General features: G+C 37.8%; 1 protein-coding gene across 1 annotated transcript in view; it reads right to left on the reverse strand.

The window, feature by feature from the left end:
• The window catches only part of LOC145676991 (thrombospondin type-1 domain-containing protein 4-like), a 310223-nt gene extending 288972 nt beyond the window's left edge, over nucleotides 1–21251 (reverse strand). Inside the window, exon 1 of the mRNA XM_081747712.1 lies at nucleotides 20593–21251. Within this exon, the coding sequence (XP_081603838.1) occupies nucleotides 20593–20643 (51 nt within the window). The 5' untranslated portion in view covers nucleotides 20644–21251. The remainder of the gene's footprint in view (nucleotides 1–20592) is intronic.
• Nucleotides 21252–21574: the final 323 nt, after the last annotated feature.

The raw sequence follows: 21574 nt of genomic DNA on the forward strand, positions 1-21574 counted from the left end.
ATATGTGGCAATTCAAAGTAAAAATGCATTATTATTATTATTATTATTATTATTATTATTATTATTATTATTATTATTATTATTATTATTATTATTATTATTTTCACTTTTGTTTCTGCCATCAAAGGACCACGTTATTTCAACTCTATCTTCCAGGCGTCGACATTTGCCTAGTATTCCTTCATTCGTAGTCGCTGGTGCTTTTTCCTCCTGGTCGCTTTTGCTTTTGGAATGCATTTTCAAGTTTGTCGCATTGACGCGCCACTGTTTTCTCGAGATGTCGTTTATGTTTGATGTTGATCCTGCCACTAATCAGTTATTGGGTCTTGTGTATAGTCCGCAGCAAAAAATCTGCAACATGAACATGTAAGTTTATTGTGAAACGACGAAGTCTTTTGCTCCAAAATAAGTGTGCAGGGGAAGATGCCGACGTTTCTGCTGACGTGATTCGTGCCACTTAGACGTTATGTTGATTCCCTGCGATGTTAGACGTAGTTTCACAATAAACTTACATGCAGGTTTTTTGCTGCGGACTGTACATCTAATAATAGACATTCTTGCTCATTCTTTCTCATTTTATAATTTATTTGCTTAATTTTCTTTCTTTAAAGGACTGTACAGGTGGTCATTTTCTATTTAATACAGAAATATGTAACCATCCAAAAATCTAGCATTTTCAAAATTTCATAACACTTTAGGTGAGGAGATTGCCGGATTTTCGAATATCAACGTGTATGTACTCACCAAACGACAGTACAGTAGGCTCCATCAATACCTAGATAAGAGTAGAGTATTTAGTCACCTTCATCTACTACCCAATACACACTTTTTAAATTACAGACATTTCCTTTCGTTTTTTATTTCAAGAACTGAGCAAGGGTTACCCTTAACAATGGACGGAAGGGACTAAAGAAGCCAGTCCAAAAACAACAGAAAATCAGAGCAGGAACGTCGAACGTCGAATTTTGGCAGGTAAGAGCTATGAATTATCGAAAACGTTGGCAAGAAGAAGACTGAATATAACATGCATTCAAGAGATTAAATGGAAGGGTTTAAGCTCAAAGGAAATAGGAAATGAATACAAAATTATATATATAGGGGATACAACAACAGAAAGAATGGCATTGAAGTTGTCTTGGATAAGCATACGAATGAGAAATTGCTGGACGTAAAGAGAATAAACGACAGAATTATTATAGTCAAGCTTGTGTTCGGAGAAGGAGAAACCTTGAATATAATCAGCGCCTATGCCTCGCAGGTTGGGTGTGATGAAGAGACAAAGGAAGAATTTTGGATGGAACTAGATAGTACTTCGCAGAATTGATCATTACATGAGAAGCTTGTTCTAGCAGGAAATCTAAATGGACATTTAGGAGATCAAGATCAGGATATGAAAGAATACATGGAGGATATGGATTCTAAAACAGAAATAAGGAAGGCTAGAACATATTACAAGTGGCAGAAGCGTACGATCTGGCTATCCTGAATATCTTGTACAAGAAGATAGAACACCTTATTACATATAAGAATGGTATCGCAAGGTCTCAGATCGACTTCATCTTATGGAGGAGACAAAACCTAAATGATGCAAAGGACTGCAAAATAATACCAGATGAGAGTTTAACGGAGCTACATCGCCTTGTAGTAACCGATATCTTCATCAAAGAAAACGTAGGAAGAATACCACAAAATGTTCCTGTTCGAACGAAGTTATGGAAATTAGGTGGGACAAATGTTGAAAAGATTCAAAAGGAAATGACCAAATCCCAAGTACTGCAAATAAAGGAAGAGTTGTTCGTTGAAGAACATCAGTAGCACTCAGGGAATCAGCAAGAAAAGTTGTAAGAGAAACAAAAATAAGAGGCCTCATTGATTAGGAAACATGGTGGTGGAATAAAAAAGTTCAGGTAGGTGTGGAGAAGAAGAAGGAGGAATGATACAAAAAATGGCTGAACTCTGGCAATCAACTATAACTGATGGATTACAAGGAAGCGAAGAAGAACACCAAGAATGTAGTTAGTGTAGCAAATGGCAAGGCTTATGATGAATTGGACAATCTGCAAATAAAATAGGGAGAAAAGATGATATACCAGCTTTCGAAGGTAAGAGATGCAAAAGAAAGATATTTCGCATGTACGTTGCATCAAGAACGAAAATAACGAGGGTATAACAACTGAGGTGGAAGGAGTATTTCCAGGAACATCTCAATGAAGAAAACCCGAGGGAAACTTGTGAAAATCCAACCACAAATCAGAGACTTGTTCGGCCTGTGACAGTGGTAGAGGTAGAAAATCCCATGAAAAAGATGAAAAGTGCTAAAGTTCCAGGACCGGATAATCTCCCTATCGAAGCATGGAAAAGTTTAGGTAAAGGAGTGCAGTGGTTTACTCGACTTTTTAGCAAGATATTGGAAACGGGAAATATGCCAAATGAATGGAGAAGCAGCTATATTGTACCACTTTTTAAGAACAAAGGATATGTGCAAGAATGTTTTAACTACAGAGGAATAAAACTTACGAGCCATGCAATGATGAAGATTGAGAGAAGGGGCCGAAATAACAGAGAACCAATCTGGTTTCATGCCAGGGCAATCGACAACGGATGGAATATTTGCACTTGGAATGCTAATGGATAAGTACAGAGAATATCAGAAGGACACTTATATGGTTTTCATCGACCTAGAGAAATGTATGATAGAATGCTACGGGATCTTAATGTGTTCCGAGCACATACATCTATATAATTCAAGATACGCATAATGGATGTAGGCAGTAGTAAAGAGAGCGTGCGGAATAATAGAAGAGTTCTCAGTTTAAGTGGGACTTCATCAGCGATTTAGTCTTAGTCCATACCTTTTTGGAATTGTGATGGACTAACTTACAAAGGATATCAAAGAGTTAGCACCGTGGAATATGCTATTTGCAGATGATCGTGCTGATGAGTGAGACCAAAGCAGCTCTGCTGGAGAAATTAGATAACTGGAAAGGAGCGTTGGATAGCAAAGGGCTTACAACTAGTAGAATTAAGTCAGAATATTTACATTTAGGGATGCGTTCGAGTCGAGTCGAGTCGAGATTTAAGCCTGTCTCGACTCGACTCGAGAAAATGTTGTCTCGACTCGTGTCTCGACTCGAAAATATGTTGCTGTCTCGACTCGTGTCTCGAATCGACAGTCTCTGTCTCGACTTGACTCGAATTCGAGTCGAGACGTCTCGAAATTCGAGTCGAGACAAAATATACGAGTTAAAATATACACACACATCACCCAGACCATTATGACTACCTACCTAATTGTTAGTATGTCCACCTTTTGGCACGAATAACAACGGCAACGCGTCTTGGCATGGTCGCAATGTTCCTCGGTGGGTCGCTGGAGAGAGTTGGCACCACATATGAACACACAGGTCATCTAATTCCCGTAAATTCCGGGGAGGGGTTGATGCGCCCTCAGGTCACGTTCAATCACATCCCAGATGTGATCGATTGGGTTCAGATCCGGAGAGTTTGGGGCCAGCACATCACTTGGAACTCGCTCCTGTGTTCCTCGAACCACTCCATCACACTCCTAGCCTTGTGACATGGTGCATTATCTTGTCGAAAAATGCCACTACCGATGAGAAACATGGCCATCATGAAGGGGTGTACGTAGTCTGCAAGCAGCATGCGACGCCTCGGCCATCATGGTGCCTTGCTCGAGCTCCAATAGACACATGGATGCTCACCTGAATGTTCCCCAGATAATAATTAAGCCGCAGCCAGTTTGTCTCCGCCCCCCAGTACAAATGTCAAGGAGCTGTTCCCTTGGAACACAATGGATTCGCACCCTCACATCGTCATGATGAAGATGATATCGGGATTCATCAGATAATGCAACGCTCTGCCATTGTGCCAAGCTCTAGTGGCGATGGTAACGTGTTCATTTCAGTTGTAGTTGCCGATGTCGTGGTGTTAACATTCGCCATCGTTAGGAGTGTTCGGTGCACTGTGTGTTCAAGCTAGTGTTGTGAAGGTCTGTGAAAAAAACAGAAATTTAGGATTTAAAAAAAACAGTTTTTTACGGTTTTCCCAAGCTGGGGAAAAAACGGAAAATTTGGGTATTATCAGAATCATCATTTTTGTTGATCACAGAATCATTTTAGTTAATATGTTAAATCAAACATATTTCATAGAGATATCTTCATTGTTCTATGTAAAATTCCGGAAATTTTGAAAGCATTAGAAAAAATCATTTATTCGGAAATATTGGCAAAAACAGGAAAATATAGTTTAAAAACTATTTGTTAACCTGATGCTAGTAATCTTACTTGCTGTAACATGCCTGCAACATATACAGTGGGAAGTCGAAAATTCGAACTAATTGGGACTACAGGTAGTTCGGATTATCGAAAATGACCAAAAAAATGCCATTTACGCTTACATATACTGTACGGTACTATCGATACAGTGGTTATTCAGTACATACAGTAATTACAATACCGTACGTAAGGCTACTTATATTTAATGTTTCTGAAGAACCTGCTTGTACTCTAAATAACACTGTTCTTGTAAGTCACACTTAAAACTTATAGGCCTAAGAAAAAAATAAAAATAAAAATACATGACGAACAATTACATATAAATGAACTTTTGTAAAAACACTGACTTCACATAACGTCGATGGACACGCTATTGTTTGTTTATCGGTAGCGTTAAGACAAAATATAAAAAGCTTCTAGGGGCCGCGTTCGGATTTTTGACGTTAGGATTATCGTTCGAATGTTTCTGAACGAGTATTTTCTTCAAAATAATATTAAAAATTATAGAAAGATTTTCGAGACATTCGAGTCGAGTCGAGATTTTTACCAGCTGTCTCGACTCGACTCGAAAATTCGAGTCGAGAAATACGTTTGTCTCGACTCGTCTCGAATTTTACAAAGAGTGTCTCGACTCGAATCTCGACTCGAATTCGAGTCGAGTCGAGTCGAGATTCGAGACATGTCTCGACTCGTGCGCATCCCTATTTACATTGTCCTTTCAGAAAAACTGTAATCGAGATTATAAGACTACGGCTGGACGAAAAAGAGGTGGTAATGACTAAGAAATTCAAATACTTGGGATCAATTCTGTAGGAAAATGAAGAAATAGAAAAAGATGTAAACAACGAAATTAGCAGCAGTTGGACGGAATGGAGAGAAGTGGTAGGAGTGTTGTGTGACCGCAGGGTACCAATATGCCTTAAAGGAAAAGTTTACAAAACAGTAGTGAGACCTATCTTATTATAAGGAGCGGAATGTTGGACGACGAAGAAGAGGGAGGAACAGAAGTTGCATGTTGCGGAGATGCTGCGGTGGATGTGTGGAGCGACGCTGGAGGACAAAATTAAGATATACATATACTTGAATAAATTAATTTTAAAGCTATTTCCCTTGTTTAAATTTTAAATTCTGTTGGGTTTAAGTGAGTTTATGATGTTGGTCAAAAACATTGCTGAAATTAAGAATGAGTGATTCTAGGAACAGTAAAAATGAAACCAGTTGAGAAAAACTGCAACAACATAGACTGGGATGTTTTGGGTATGTAAAAAGAAGACCTTTGAAATATGCAGCTCACCGAGTAGATGCTGTAGAATGAGTGGGAAACGAACCCGAGGTCACCAAAGAAGAAGTGAGAAGATTGTGTTAAGTACGATATACTGCAGTGTGGTGTCACAGTAGATATGACACAAGATAGAAAAAGGTGGAGGATAGCGATTCAAAAACGGACCTCAGCTAACTGGGAAAAGCTTAGAAGAAGAAGGCCGTATTTCTGTTCAATGACTAAAAAGTTTCTTTTCATATTGTCACTTGGAAAAGTTTATTCCAGGTTAGTTTATTCCTAACCACTATTATTTCAAGTATGGTAGAGAACAATAACTACACACTATAAGTAGCAAATATACCGTTGGTAAAGTATAGATTAGGAGGAAGGTTTGAGGATGAAAAAACACTCGAACATTCCAAAAACAATCAGTGCAGTACCAAGTAGATCCTTTGAAATTTAAGCATGGCAATACAGAGCAAGTGCGGTTCGAAAGTTTTGCACCCTCTTCACTCCCTTGCAATCGTGTATTAACCTCTCATTCGCTGTCACTGCGTGCGAAGTGCTCAAATCATTACAAAAAATTATCATTACTCACTTATGGCAACGACATCATTGAATATTTGTGAATGTCGTACTAAGCATAGTATAAAACCACTTGTCTTACGAGAAATTAGTCGATCTTACTGGACATTTGGTGCAATAGACGAAGTGTCGCAGAAATGCATGTTGCTATAATCAAGTTCAATATTGTATTTGATATAACTGGTGTTCATATCAATTAATATTAACCTACAGAAATGTTGATGTGTAATGGGTTAGGAATATTCTAGGAGCTTTACATATACTTAGATAAATTAATTTTAAATCTATTTCCCTTGCTTAAATTTTAAATGCTGTTTGATTTAATTGAAATTTATGGTGTCAAGAAAAATAGAGAGATTAGGATCATGGTTCATTTTATCAAAGTACTATTTAAGTGCTCACCACTGTTTCTTAAGAACGCTACAATAGGTAACTAATACATATTTTAATGTATTAATTTTTCTCAGACTGATCTATAAATATTTAGGGGCCGCGGTGGCTCAGTGGTAGAGCGTTCACCTCTGGTGCTAGGGGTTTCGGGTTCAAACCCTGCTCCCGCTAAGTGAACTTTGTGGTGGACAAACACCGTGTGCGTGGGTTTTCTCGGGATTCTCCCGTTTCCTCCCACTTTCTTCATTCCACCATTTCATTCATTACTCATTATCACCGTCTCCTTTAGCCTAACCGGCATAACCGTGGGACGTAAAACTCAAAATTTCATTTCATTTCTTTCATTTTTGATCTATAAATAAAGTAATTTATTCTCCAAACAAAATGAATTCTTTATTATCTGTAGCATGTATCAATACACGATATGTAAGTGCTGTAACACATATTTTCTGCAATGAAAGAGATCAAAGCACTGGAATTTCCCCTGTAGTGTCACTGGAATGTTCACATTGGGTTTCTTGGTTGCAGATTCAAACTATGAAATTAAACTCATCTTAAAAAAAGACTTGAATCCGGATTGAGGTCTATTTAATACTCGATTCGGTCCATGTAACGTCCTCCCTGCGTAAGGGCATAAAGTGCATTTACTAAATCATTGATTGTCACAAATGGTAGAGCTATTTGCGTTTTCGTTTTGTGTTATTCTGAATTCGAATGCTGGTAGGATTGCAGCGTTACTAACTTACAGGATAGATACATGTTATAGAGGTAGAAGAAGCGCTAATACTGAATGAATGCAGTATTAATAAATGAATGAATGCGCAGGAATGAAAACACTGCTACAGTGGTGGAACGTCTTCTTCGAACTCAACCAGCTGCAATCACCTTAGATTCCAATTATCTCACAAGGGACATGTTTCGGTTCGAACGCGAGGATCAACACGAAACTTGGTAGACATATACAGGACTAAGTACTCACCACTGTATGGTGTGTCATTCCCGTGTAAAACTCGTTTTTTGTCGACAGCGCCACATATCCTTCGAAACATGAGCAGTTAGATTACGCGTTCTAGGCGCTGAGTGAAGATCAGTCAGGTAGGTCAGTGTGTGGTAGTAAGCTCCAATTAGTATTAGGTGTGCTAGTCAGTGTGGAAAAATGGAGCAGGCTGTTGGCATTAATTGCCTTCATGGAGTTGAACTATTAAAAGGCAAATTAAGGCTCAAACTTAAGGGTCAGGCGTCAGTTGGAGTGTAAGATGAGTCATTTGCGACATTTTTGTGCAATTTAATTATCAATGAGTACGAAAATGAATTTGAAATGATATACATAGACACTCGACAGAGATGATAAAGAAAATGTCACGGCGTAGAAAGATATCCATGATAGCAGTTCAGAGCGGGAAGAAGACAGCAGTTCAGAGTGGGAACAAGACAGCAGTCCAGAGTGGGAACAAGACAGCAGTCCAAAGCGGGAACAAGGCATTAGTCAAAGCGAATACGACGTATCTTCAGCATGAAAACAGAAAAGAACAGATATTTTTATCGCAGTTTACGGACGAGGAAGTCCGGAGTATATACAAATATTATCATGAAGGAGAATACAACTCGTACAGGAACTTTCTGACACGACACAAGAAAATTCTCTCTTTGAGTAACTACAAACCTATTTTGGATTATGAATATGCGCTGTCTACGAACTCCGCTTCATTTAAAGGGAATGGGGAAATGAAACTCCAAACAACGAAGTGCGAAATCATCAGATTATTTGACGAGGCGCGAGAGCATGGAACATCAGTGCATTACTGGTATTTACAGTGTTGGGCTCTCCAAGCGATAAAAGAAGTTGGCTTATCGCATTTCAAAACGGAGCCGATTTTCATTGAAAATCTTCAGAAACAAGCAGGCATTATTTCACGAACGATTACGACGTTTATCAAATAATCTGATTATTTCACATTTCACTGTTTGGAGTTTAATTTCCCGATTCTCGGTTCCCGCTCTGGATTGCTGTCTTCATCCCGCTCTGAACTGCTATCATAAATATCTTTCTGTGCCGTGACATTTTCTTTATCATCTCTGTCGAGTGTCGATGTGTGTGTCATTTCTAATTTATTTTTGTACTCATTGATAATTAAATTGCACCAAAATGTCGCAAATGACTCATCGTCCGCTCCAACTGACGTTTGATCCTTAAATGTGCGCTTTAGTTCGTCCTTTAGCAGTTCAACTACATGAAGGGGGTTAATGCCAGCAGCCCGCCCCATTTTTTCCACACTGACCACCACACCTAACACTAACTGGATCTTACTACCACACACTGACACACCTGACTGATCTTCACTCACCACCTATAACGTGGAATCTAATTGCTAGTGTTTCGAAGGATAGGTGCCGCTGTCGGCGGAAAACCTGTTTTACACGGGAATGACATACCATATAGTGTTCAGTACTTAGGCCTGTATATGTCTACCAAGTTTTATGTTGATCCTCGTGTTCGAACCGAAACATGTCCCTTGTCAGTGTAGGATTGTTGTAGTTGTTGGTTGAGAATGAATTTAGTTGGTGGGGTTTCCTTTTGTGTTATTCTGAATTCGAATGCTGGTAGGATTGCGCGTTACTAACTTACAGGATAGATACATGTTATAGAGGTAGAAGAAGCGCTAATACTGAATGAATGCAGTATTAATGAATGAATGAATGCGCAGGAATGAAAACACTGCTACAATGGTGGAATGTCTTCTTCGAACTCAACCAGCCGCAATCACTTTAGATTCCAATTATCTCAGTGTAGGATTGTTGTAGTTTGTTGGTTGAGAATGAATTTAGTTGGTGGGAAATGTTGCGAAATTAGGATTGAGCCACAGACATGAACAGTGATGAAAATAACTGATAATCTATGCTGTTGTGATTGTGAGGATTCGAAAAGATGAATGATACGGGAAAGTAATTGCTTGTCATTCGGTAGTAATGAATTAATGTTATGATAGGAGTATAGGTTTTCCTCCTTTTCCTTTTCCTTTATGTTATATATCCATAAAGGTATGCTATATATTCCTTTATGTTATATTAAAAGTACAAGCTTTGTATCTTTATGCAAGACATGTTATGTGTGACATAGGTGCTATGCGAAATTGTATCAGTAAAAAGGACGATAAATATTGTGATTAATTATAATTGTTCACAGTATGGACTTGTTTTAACGGTGCTTCGACTGGCGACAGAGATATTGGATACAAAATAATATTCATAATGACCGAAGCTAAACCAATCCAGTGTTTTGAGCGCTTAATATGGAAGAGAGTGACACTGAAACCTACTTGGAGAAATTTGATCAATATTGCCTTGGCAATGACATCCCAAAAAGCAAGGTCTATATTATACTCCCTGTTTTTGGAGGTGTCATCTATAAGACGCTGAAGAAATTTGCCACTCTAAAACGGGTACCTGAATTGGAATTTACACATATTAAGGAATTGTTTATGAAGCAGTATCAAAGGACTACAAATTACATTGATGAAAGGTGTAAGTTCCATCAGATGTAGCAGGATGTTGGCCAACCTTGCCACGATTATGTACTTGAATTAAAGAAACAAGTCAATTGTTGTGATTTCATCAGCCGCAGAATTGATTCAATACGTGACCAAATTGTTTGTAGTAGCTAGTGAATCAGCCCGAAAAAAAAAGTTATTAGCAACATCCGACCTAACCGTGGAGAAGGCAGAAGATATTATAAATCAGACTGAGCTTTTGGAGCAAGAGGTATCCATTTTCTACCGAAGGGGAGTTAACTAACTACCATCACAGAGTTCTAATAAGAAATCTTTCGGGAAACAATTTCCTACATACATTTTCTTCACATCCAAGGATCCGATGTTCCGCAGAAGGAGCCAAATGTAGGTTGTGTGGAAAACTTAATCATTATGTCCAATGTTGCGCTAATAAATTGCCATATCTACGCAATCCATCAACCGAATACAGGAATCTCCTAGAATGACCGTGGGTCAGAATTGGAACATAGACACTTTGCCAAAACCAACTTCCAATAGATATCAGATAATTTCGCGTATATACGATTGAAGAGGAATACAATCTCTTTCTGTCGGATGAGTTCCAGCTTGTAGGTATTATTGACATTGCCGAAAATCAAGAGGAGGATGACTTTTTGTTTGCTTTCCACCCATTTTTGTATCATCACTGATCGAGAGGACAACCAATTTGTGTGGGTAGCTAATTTAGAAGGTAAGCCATATCACAAATACTAATGTAAGAGTTTAGGAGCTTACACAGTTACCAGCGTCCGCACGTACGGTTCTACTGATCAGCTACCGTTACATTGCTGAAGAGTTTGAATCTGTTATGGTCTCAATTCTACAGTTTCTGAAGGGTGTCACTTAAGAGTGCCCACAAAACAAGGCAGGACAGAATTTTAGTAATGAGATGCGAACAGAGTTACCTAAGAGACAAGAGTTGTTTCTGCCGCGTCTCTTAGGTGTATCTGTTTCTATTGAAATAGCCCTGTTTCGTCTCGTACCTAGGGTTGCCCACAAGACGATACCTGCCAGAGACCTACCCAATGGCGCCGATTTCTGAATAGCTTTGGGAAATCCATCCAGGTATGTGCGTTTCGTTGTCAGATATCCAAAAATATCCAGATTCCAGGGAAGCCCAACCGATCCTTGAAACACACACACTTTCAAGACGATACATCACTTTTATATAATTTTTTCGAGACAATATCTAGGACCATTGATCAACGGAAAAATCTCGACACTCAACGTCCGATAATTTCTAGACTGACATTTTTCCATTGCTTTTTTAGCACGGCCCTGATCTCTCGTCTATTTAGCACGTGCTGTTCAAGATCGCATAACGATCCACACAACAGAACACTTCTCTGCTTTTGCAGATGATCTTTGACAACATGTCGAACTCGAATGGCATGTTGTGCTAAGAGGTATCCAACGTCTCTTTTCATTCAACATATCGCAACAATAATGTAGTCCATAGTCTATCCAAGTCACACTGACCTCTGTATGTAAAGTTAAGCTTTTCAAGCGCCGTAGTACATCGTACCGAGACCTAAGTGTAACCATCTCATCCTTATATCTTAAGGAATCTTGGAGCTCCTCGTTAACATACATATCGCTGGGGTACGCGCTTACGGCTCGCGAAACCCGGATTGGGAGCTCGTGTGGTTTGAATCCTGTGTTAAACTATGAGTCTAGTACCATATAATATCAGTATTGAAAGGAAAAGTTTAACTTGGTTGGAAAGGAAAACCAACCAACCAACAAGGTATTTACCAACCAATCTTATTTTTAATTCTAACTCTTTCTTAGCTCTATAATTTTATGGTCTGTAGTATATTGAATGAAACGTAACGCAATGCCTTTCTAGATGTATTTCTTTCTTTCTTTTTTTTTTTTTTTTTTTGGGTCTATGATAATATATTGACTAAAAGTGATTTGGTTCTTTCTAGATATTCCGTTCTTTCCTGATACGAGGTCATTTACACTGAAATCAATATTAACAGGGTAGTATTGATAGTAAGTCACCCGGATCATATATATTTAAATGATTCATCCCTGTATTCACTCGGTGAAACTTATTTTTAAATATTTCTGGATAAAACCTTGTCAGAATGAGATTGCAGTTAAATTGCTTCCGATCGTGCAGTGAGAACATAAAGATTAACCTTAATCTGCCCATTAAATGAAACTAGGGAAAGCTAAAGTGAATGCTTAATTAATCATTATTAGATAATTGGTGGAATGAGCATGTGGAAGGAAACGGAGAACCCATGAGCGCCAATCATAAAGAGCCGAAGAAAGCCAGAGCCCTCAAAATTTTCTTGGGCCCTTTCGAGTTTTGATATTTTTGTTTGGATCTTTGCATGGATATATGACAACAAAACACATTCCTGAACGACTCTTTTTTAATATCATACAAAAATCGGTACCGCTGAGAGAACCCCGAGAAAATCAACGGACATGATGTTGTCCATAACAAAATCACATGGAGTGGGATCGAACAAGAGACCTCTCTTACGAAAGGTGAGCAAGTCACTGTCCCTTTCTATAAGTGATTTGAACAGTTAATGGTGAAAAATGTATTCAAATATTCTAATTCACTGCTTCTAACTCAAAAATAAATCCGGAACAGATTTTAAAACATAATGAAGAGAAAAAAAAAAACAGAAAAATCTCAGTATCTTCCTTTTTCATCTTTTTCTATAATCTATTTTATCATGCTGAGTTTGCTGTTAATCATAGAAAGCAAGTATGCAAAAACGATTTGCTAAAAATAATTCAAACTTCCGTACACGATATTACCTGAAAAAAAAGAAAAAAAACTGTTTTTGCGTAGTCTATTACGTAAAATGTTTGTTTGCACTTGCTAATGTAACGTTTGTTGACATTCTTAAGTAGACGTGGAATGAATCGTTATGCTTTCCGCTTTATGTAAAGGAATTTTGCATCTTTTTAACTTTATATATATATATATATTTTAGTAATTTATTCAATACAACAACAAATTTACAGGACGGTTGAAATAATATGATAAGGAAATTAAGGAAAGTGATGAATCAGATTTTTGCAAATTATGTTCAATTTTTCGTGGAAAACGATATAAGGCACTGATTGCCTGAATTGTTAAAAATCGCAACATAAATAAACAGCCACTATCTATATGAAACATGTTCTTCCCATGGAACAAAATCACTGGGTAAATACCAAGCTTGTCCTTGGTTTCCTTCCCCCCGACATGAACACTCTCACCTTTCTTGTTATCTATCGCTACCAGTGTGGAATATACAAGAAACAGAGAAATAAATAAAATTTTAAAAATATGAATGCGTGGCGTATATGGCCATTAGCAATCGCGATTCACTCAGAAAAATATGAAATGAAATCTTTTAAGTTGTGCGTTCCACGATTATGGCGGCTAGGCTAAACGAGACGGTGATGATGACAAATGAAGGAAATGGGGGAATGAAGAAAGTGGGAGGAATGGGAGAACCCCGAGAATACACATGCACACGGTGTTTGTCCACTACAAAGTTCATTTGGCGGGAGCTGGGATCACACCCAGCAGAGGTGAACGCCCTACCACTGAGCCACTACAGCCCTCGCAGCTCACTCAGGGTCACGTTGCCTCAGGATTACTAATCTTGAGATACTCTAATGAGGCTCATTCTGTCTTAGGCAATCATTGACCTAGGTCTCGCTATAAGTAATGAGGCTCGCACTCTTAAGGGCTTGAACTCAGTCGTACGCGCTCGTACTCGCATTCACTAACTTAATTGAGGCTCACGCTCACTCAAACTCGAGCTGTGGCTCTCTATCCACTTATAAAGCTCGAGTTCGAGCCTGATTCAGCCCGAAAGCCCAGATCGTAAGTTTGGACATCTGTTGTACAGGAAGAATGTTTTTCTTTGTGTTACAATGAATATACAGCGCAATGAGGTTATTTAAGAATGAATCATACCTAGCAGTGAGGGAACGGGTCATGAACTTCTTGATCTGTGATTCTGAAGACTGAGAGGCAGTAAGATCCATAAACCCACTACACTCAGTGATTCGGGCAACCCAATGTGATCTGGAGACGATGTATGAGGCTAGTTTGGTTAGCCTTCCTCTGGTCAACATGCAGCAGGTTTAAGGTCAGCCGTATTGGTCAGGGGACAGGATAGTCAAGTCAAGGTTAAGTTCTGTGAGTAATGCAACAATACTTCGTGCCGCATATTCACTCGAGCGCGTTGTGACTGACACAGTCAATGCACTCAGTCAATTAGGCCTCACTTTCCGTATCCTCTCTTACTTCCCTCTACCTCGACTTGGTTTGACTTTCTCTGGACAATATGTGCCCGACCTTAATCTGTAATTTTCTTTGTGTCTTGTTATGTGTGTCTCTGTGCCAAAGTATTGCAATGAAAGATAACTACAAGTTCTATCAGAGTATATGCGTGTGACAATCGTAGAAAATAAAAGCTACATGTTTTTAAGAGGAATTGCCAAAGTGTATTCGAGCGAATCTGTTAAATTTGTTTTAGAATACAAAATATGCCACTGAGCCAAATAGTGTTTTCTTAAATATTTTTTGTGTAGTCTTTCAAAATCGCTGTATTATTTTTTTAGTATAGGAAGACCCCATTACACTTCAAATATTCAAGATATCATACTTTGATGAAGAAATATCACACCGGAAAACAAACAAATGAATATTCAAACTCGAATAGTGAAAATAGAGTGGAGTAGTTAAACCGAATAAAATTTTGCAGTATGAGATATCTGCAGTATATGCACAAGTTGATATTTTATCTGTTTCCGGATTGCCGGGTCACACACGTGTGACCAGGGATCCAAGTGACCTAGGTGACCCGTTGATCCGTTCCATCACTCATACCTAGCCAAAGGTAGACAAAACTGTTGAATATTTCTGGAAATAGTAACTAATAAAATCATACTTACAAAAGTCTAACGTGATTTACTGGTATGTTTACATTCTTTTCTAGGTATGTAACACACCAAAGAATTCTGATATTCAGTTGAAAGGTACAAAGGCGCAAATCTGTCTTCAACATTGGGGGGGACGGGTAAGACGTTCCCATATATATATATATATATATATAAGCGATGTTCAAAATATTTATGAAGTTGAAAAACAATGCTGTGAAGGATCAGGGGAGCAGAATTGTCTTCAGTGACGTATTTAGGAGACTATCGGGCTCATTCTCCCCTCGAAATAATTTGTTAGTTTTACGCATTCCACGTACAACAATAATCCTTCTTACCATTTCTAAGAATGTCATTGACTTTCCATTTTCTTATGCTTTTTGTTCAGAAATAATACTGTATTTGTCAAATTTCATTCCATGTAAGAACTGCGTCCTTAATTGTTCTTTCTGTCATCCTTTCTATTTTTCTGTTTCTTTTTCTTGACGTTACTACTTTCATTTCTCCTATCATACTTTATCGACCGTTGTCAGTTGTGATTCAAGTTGGCCGTCATCAGTAACACCAAAACTAAGAGGAGCTGATAAGCGAAACTAGTGCGCGGATTTCCACACCAACATGCGCGGATATCAACATGACAGGACTTTAGTTATTATAACAAAGAAACAATTATATCGTTTAGTTATTTTTAAAAGAAGGAAATGTTTGAATTAAAGAAAATCAAAACGGGGGAATAATTAGCCCGGGAAATTAGGACGGCCAAGAGGATGCTTTCTTTTTCTTGTATGAATAGAATAAAGGGTTAGATTCACTTCTAAATTTTTGTATCATATCACATAGGATTTATCGATCTGTAATTCTTGCCATTATAGCTTCAATTTATGCATAAATTAAAATATATTTAATTCTCAAACTCAGGTGGGCAATTGCCCACTTCCTTCCATGTGTTGGGCATAGAAAGAAAATCCTAAATACGCCATTGGTTGTCTTCAACATTGGAAGGTGGGCAGATTTGAGGCTTATTCTAGATAAGGGAGATGAAACTCATATTACGGTAGATGAATCTGATCAACTGTTGCAGAGTATATTAGGTGATGTAGATGAAGTAGTAGTACATATCAGTATTACAAATCACTGCCGTGAAAACATTCTGAAATCTGAATACATGCATATTTATAATTGGTATGTTTCTAATTAGGCATCCACAAAGATCCACGTTAAAATTGTTTTATAGTAATATAATAATATAAATGACGACTTCCCCAAAACTATGAAGAAAGAATATCAATTATGTATGACGCAACAATACTCTTTGAGCAAAATTATTATAATCTTAATAACATTACAGGAATCGTTTCAGAAATCTGACGCATAACATACTTTTTACTTAACAGATGTAACCTTAAGATTATAGAGAAAAATATTCCAGCAATTGAATTCTTTTCTTTGCTTACGAAACATCCTCTCTCAAAAGAAAAAATGGGACACGCGGAAATACGTAGGAACAAACCATGGTTCGAACTAGCAGAGAAGAGAAAACAGGCAAAATTACGTTGGCTACAAAATCCGAATGAAATAACTACACAAAATTTCGTAGACATCAGACGAGGAACTTCCAAAACTTTTAGAACAAAGAAACGCGATATTTTGAAAGCTAAAATTTAGGAACTTGAAGATAATAGTAAAAATAAAAACATTCGGGACATGTATAAAGGGATCAACGAATTTAAGAAAGGCTATCAACCTCGTTCTTATATATGAAAGAAAGCTGATGGAACAGTTCTCACTGATACAGATAGCATTTTAAATAGATAGAAAGATTTCTTTGACGATTTGCTTAACACGCAACCAAAAACTAATGTGCGTGGAGAAAGGAAGATACACACCGCAGAACCATATATTCCAGAACCCAATCGAATAGAAGTAAAAATCGCTATAAAGAAATTAAAGAAACACAAATCTCGGGTGTAAACGAAATTCCAGCTGAGTTAGTTTTAGCTGGAGGCAAAAAATTGTGGAACAAGATACACAAACTCATTCTCCTTATCTACAACAAGGAAGAATTGCCACAAGAGTGGGAAGAATCAATCATTGTTCCAATCCACAAGAAAGGCGACAAAACTGACTGTAATAATTATCGAAGCATCTCTCTTCTGTTAACATCCTATAAAATCCTTTCAAACATTCTATTAGCAAGATTGACCCCATACGCAGATGAAATTTTTGGAGATTATCAGTGTGGATTTAGACGAAATCGATCAACTATCGACCAAATATTTACCATTCGCCAAATACTTGAAAACAAGCGGAAATACAGTAGTCCGGCACATCAACTATTTATTGATTTTAGAAAGGCTTATAACTCGGTTAGGAGAGAAACATTGTACAACGTTCTTACAGAATTTGGAATACCGAAAAAGCTAATTAGATCAATTAAGGCATGTTTAAATGAATCCCAAAGTAAAGTCCGGGCAGGAAAATTTTTGGCCACGAGCTTTCACGTTAAGAATGGCCTGAAACAAGAAGATGCGTTGTCGCCATTATTATTCAACTTTGTCCTGGAATACGCTATAAGGAAAATCAAAGATAGCAACCAGGGCCTAGAGCTGAACGGTGTTCACCAGGTTATGCGTACGCTGATTATGTAAATTTAGTATGGGATGATAGGAGAAAACTAGAAAGAAATGCAGAGGTCTTATTAGATGCGCTTGCATGGACATGGGTTTAGAAGTAAATGCAGAGAAAACTAAATACATGGAAATGCGTCGGGACCGTAATACGGCAAATTATGTATGTGTTAAAATATTAAATAATACTTTTGATAAAGTGGATACTTTCAAATATCTAGGATCAATATTAACAGACGAAAATCATATTCACGAAGAAATTAAATGTCGACTAAAAACAGGGAATTCGTGTTATTATTCAGTTCAAAACCTCTTGTCGTCGCGAATTCTGTCGAGGGATTTGAAGCTTAAAATGTATAAAACGATAATCATACCTGTTGTTCTGTATGGTTTAGAAGCATGGTCGCTTACTGAGTGCAGAGCATAGACTGAAAGTATTTGAGAACAAGATCCCGAGATAAATATTCGGACCAAGAGGAACGGGAATGGAGAATGGTGGAAACTTCATAACGACGAACTACGTAAATTATACGGCTTACCAAACATTGTTAAGGTCATCAAGTCTAGGAGGCTTAGGTGGGCAGGACATGTAGCCAGGATGGAAGAAAGTAGGAACGCTTTCAAAGTGTTAGGGGTAAGACCAATCGGAAAACGACTATTAAGAAGACTTAGGCGCAGATGAGAAGACAATATTAAGATGGATCTCGCAGAGATAGGAATACAAAGTAGAAACTGGATCCAGTTGGCCAAGAATAGAAGTCAGTAGAGAGCTTTTGTGAACGCAGCATTGAACCTCCGGGTTCCATAGGCTATAGAGTTAGTTAGCTTACGAAGCATGAGTAGATGCCTAGGCTGATACTACAAATAGATTAAATGCGCATTTACTGAAAAGATGGGTTCTATTGACATTGGATATTCTATATACTCTTCGTGTGCTAGGGCCTAGGGGAGAGGAGGAGATAAGATTTCATATCAGGTTACGTCACGCACAGTCGCACGCCTTCATTTTCATTAAAAATGGAAAAGCCAAGAGAAACAAATTTCATCTCACTTTCCTATGTGGCAGTCGGACACAACTCATCACAGTTATCTGCAAAAAGCACTTTTCAAGCACTATTGGGAGAGCCTCCAGTTCCAATGTTGGGGGGGACATGTCTCCCCTTTTCCCCGGAATTCGTGCCCGTACCTACAGCTGAGACAACTTTCCAGCATGAGGAGAGGGGCATATCCTCCTCTGGCATTTATTACAATTTGTGCCCAAATAGCGGAAGTGGAATTAATACATATTGATGAGACTACTAAACTCACTACAGCACGAAGTTCAGTTTGAAATACTACAGAATACGATTCTTTTTTTAAAAAAAATGGAAAAGCCAAGAGAAATCAATTTCATGTTACATTCCTTTCGGGCAGTCGGACACAAATCATGACACTTATCCGAAAAAGCACTTTTTAAATCAGATTATTGGGGGGGACAGTCCCCCCCAGGTCCAAGATTGGGGGGGACATGTCCCCCTCGCCCCCCCCCCCCGGGATTTGCGCCAGTGGAAAGGTAGAATATTTTTGCACATCCCTCTTCGGCACAAACGCTAGATAATACGGAAACTTATAGTTTACAATGGGATTTGAGCTATCTGAATTTCCACCGGAGATCCAACTTAAAGCTTCACCACCAATGATGAGAATTTTAACTATTTAACTCTAAATTCCATGGCACAATCCACCTACGAAGGTCTATGGCGGCCTTTGGTGGGTAGCTTATATTCAAATGAATGATATGTGGTCAGCGAATTGTTTTCCAGTAAAATTATTTCTAGTTTCTTGTGTTAAAGTTCGCCTGCCTCTTAATTCACGTAATTCCCCAACTATTTCAAGATCCGGACAATTGTGCTCCGACTGGGTAGTAAGCCCGGTATTATTCGCAACAAGACAAGTTTCCTATTTGTTTTGCTACATCAGTGACTATTAACAATATGAGCAATCTACCCTAAGGAATTGAACCAATTCAATTCTTCTGTATTATTTAGTATGTTTTAGTTTCTTTAGTCTTAATATTTCATTCCTTATTTATCATGACTAAAGTTATACATCTTCATTCACTACATTGGCAATGATTTGCTTACTACAGGAGTAATGAGGTAGAACAAGCACGTGTCTAAGCTACTGAATAAGTAAGTTGAAATATTCAAGGCCACTAGGGATGCGCACGAAACGAGTAGAGACAGAATTTTCCTGACAAAATTCGAGTCGAGACACAGCTCATCCAGTAGAAAAATATATATTTTTCGAGTCGAGACGTCACTTTTACAACACATTTTCGAGACGAGACAGTCTCAAATCTTGTCTCGTGCGCATCCCTAATAGGCCACGTCGTCAGAAAAAAAAGGGGGAAAATGTTGTCGAAGACAAGAATCCCCTTTCGAATATCTCAAGTTTACACTGAATAAATTGGTGTTATGCTATTTTAAGTCACTGTAAGTCTCACTGCCCGTTTTCTAGTTTTACGTCTCACGTTTATGGTCTATAAACTATAGGTGATCGATGGCTATTGATGAAAGTAATTGATTATGAAGAAACATAGGAGAAATGTGGAAGGAAACGGGAGAACACCGAGAAAAAAGCGACTGACACGATGTTATCCACCACAAACAAGTTTGGCCTGGGATCGAACCAGTGCTTACTCAAACCTGGCAAAAGTTGCATTGTGCTTGCTTGTTTTCAAGTAGTACCCTACTCATGCCTTAATTGCAACGTATAGATAACGTTCTTCGAAATAATAATATGAGATTCAAATTTTATTAGATTGTAATCTACACAGAAAGCTGCAAAGTTTGTAAACAAATAAAGCTTATCGTACATGTTGCAAACAACATATTAAAAAAAAATGTTTCAGACGAAAAACAGTATTACATAACACAATAAATTTAATACAAAGACAATAGAAAAAACAGTAAGAAATAAAAATTAGGTTAACTTACCTGTGTCGTGTAGAGTCCGAAGAAAAGATAGAAGTACTCCGTCAATTTCATCTTGGTGTATTATCTTGAATATCACAAAGAAGTAACTATTTCTTAAATGTCTTATTTCGTTCAACAGGAAGCAAGGATGTTTTTTTTTTTCTTTTTAAATAAATATATGAACGATTAGTAAGTACAACAGCACTTAACCAACTATTTTAAAGAAAATCGCAGGAAGTGTGAAACGGCATCTGCAATTTCGATAATTAATATTTGTGTTAGCCACTCCAGCGGCTGGATAGAGCTCTATGAGACCATTGTGGATTAAAGTTCGCCTTTTGTTGTCCACATAATAAATCATGAAACAAAAAATAAAATTAAAATGAAAAGTTAATTAATTTGTATTAACAATTTTTATAAGAAAATAATTTAGTTTCTTGCTAATTATTATTTTTGTTAAGAAACTTGTGCTTATTAATTTATTTAATAAATATATATGTCCTATTTTATTTCACAGATTTGAAACTCCGATGCCGAACAGCGCTTTGCCTTCGCACTGCAATGCACTCGTTGCACGTTTTACCGCAGAACGAACGACCACTGATCTCAAGACTCGTTTGAGATGTGTGATCTTCACTTGCTTTGATGTTGATCGGAGAGCGATGTTCGCTCGAGTTGACTTGTCGTCTGCTAGCAGTATGTAAGAAGTTAAGTAACAAGATTGCGCGCGCATCGAGTTGACACCTGAAAGGAGTCATCTGACGGCTTCTGGAGCAACTAAAAGAGATTCAACAATTAGTGAATTACAATAGAAAAAATCGTAGCAGGGTTGCTAGACATGTCTTAATTTACAGATCTTTATTTCTTTGTTTGTTTTCTAAAGTAAATATCCGGAAGTTATTAGTTTTGTGTGTGTGTTTTTTTAAAGAAATCACATTAGAAATTCGTAATGTTATCAGTGTTTAATAGTAAACTACATTTCGAACAGCTTCTTGCAATTTCT

The sequence above is a fragment of the Thermobia domestica genome, chromosome 2 (genome assembly GCF_964235325.1).
Source record: "Thermobia domestica chromosome 2, izTheDome1.hap1.1, whole genome shotgun sequence".
Taxonomy (NCBI): domain Eukaryota; kingdom Metazoa; phylum Arthropoda; class Insecta; order Zygentoma; family Lepismatidae; genus Thermobia; species Thermobia domestica.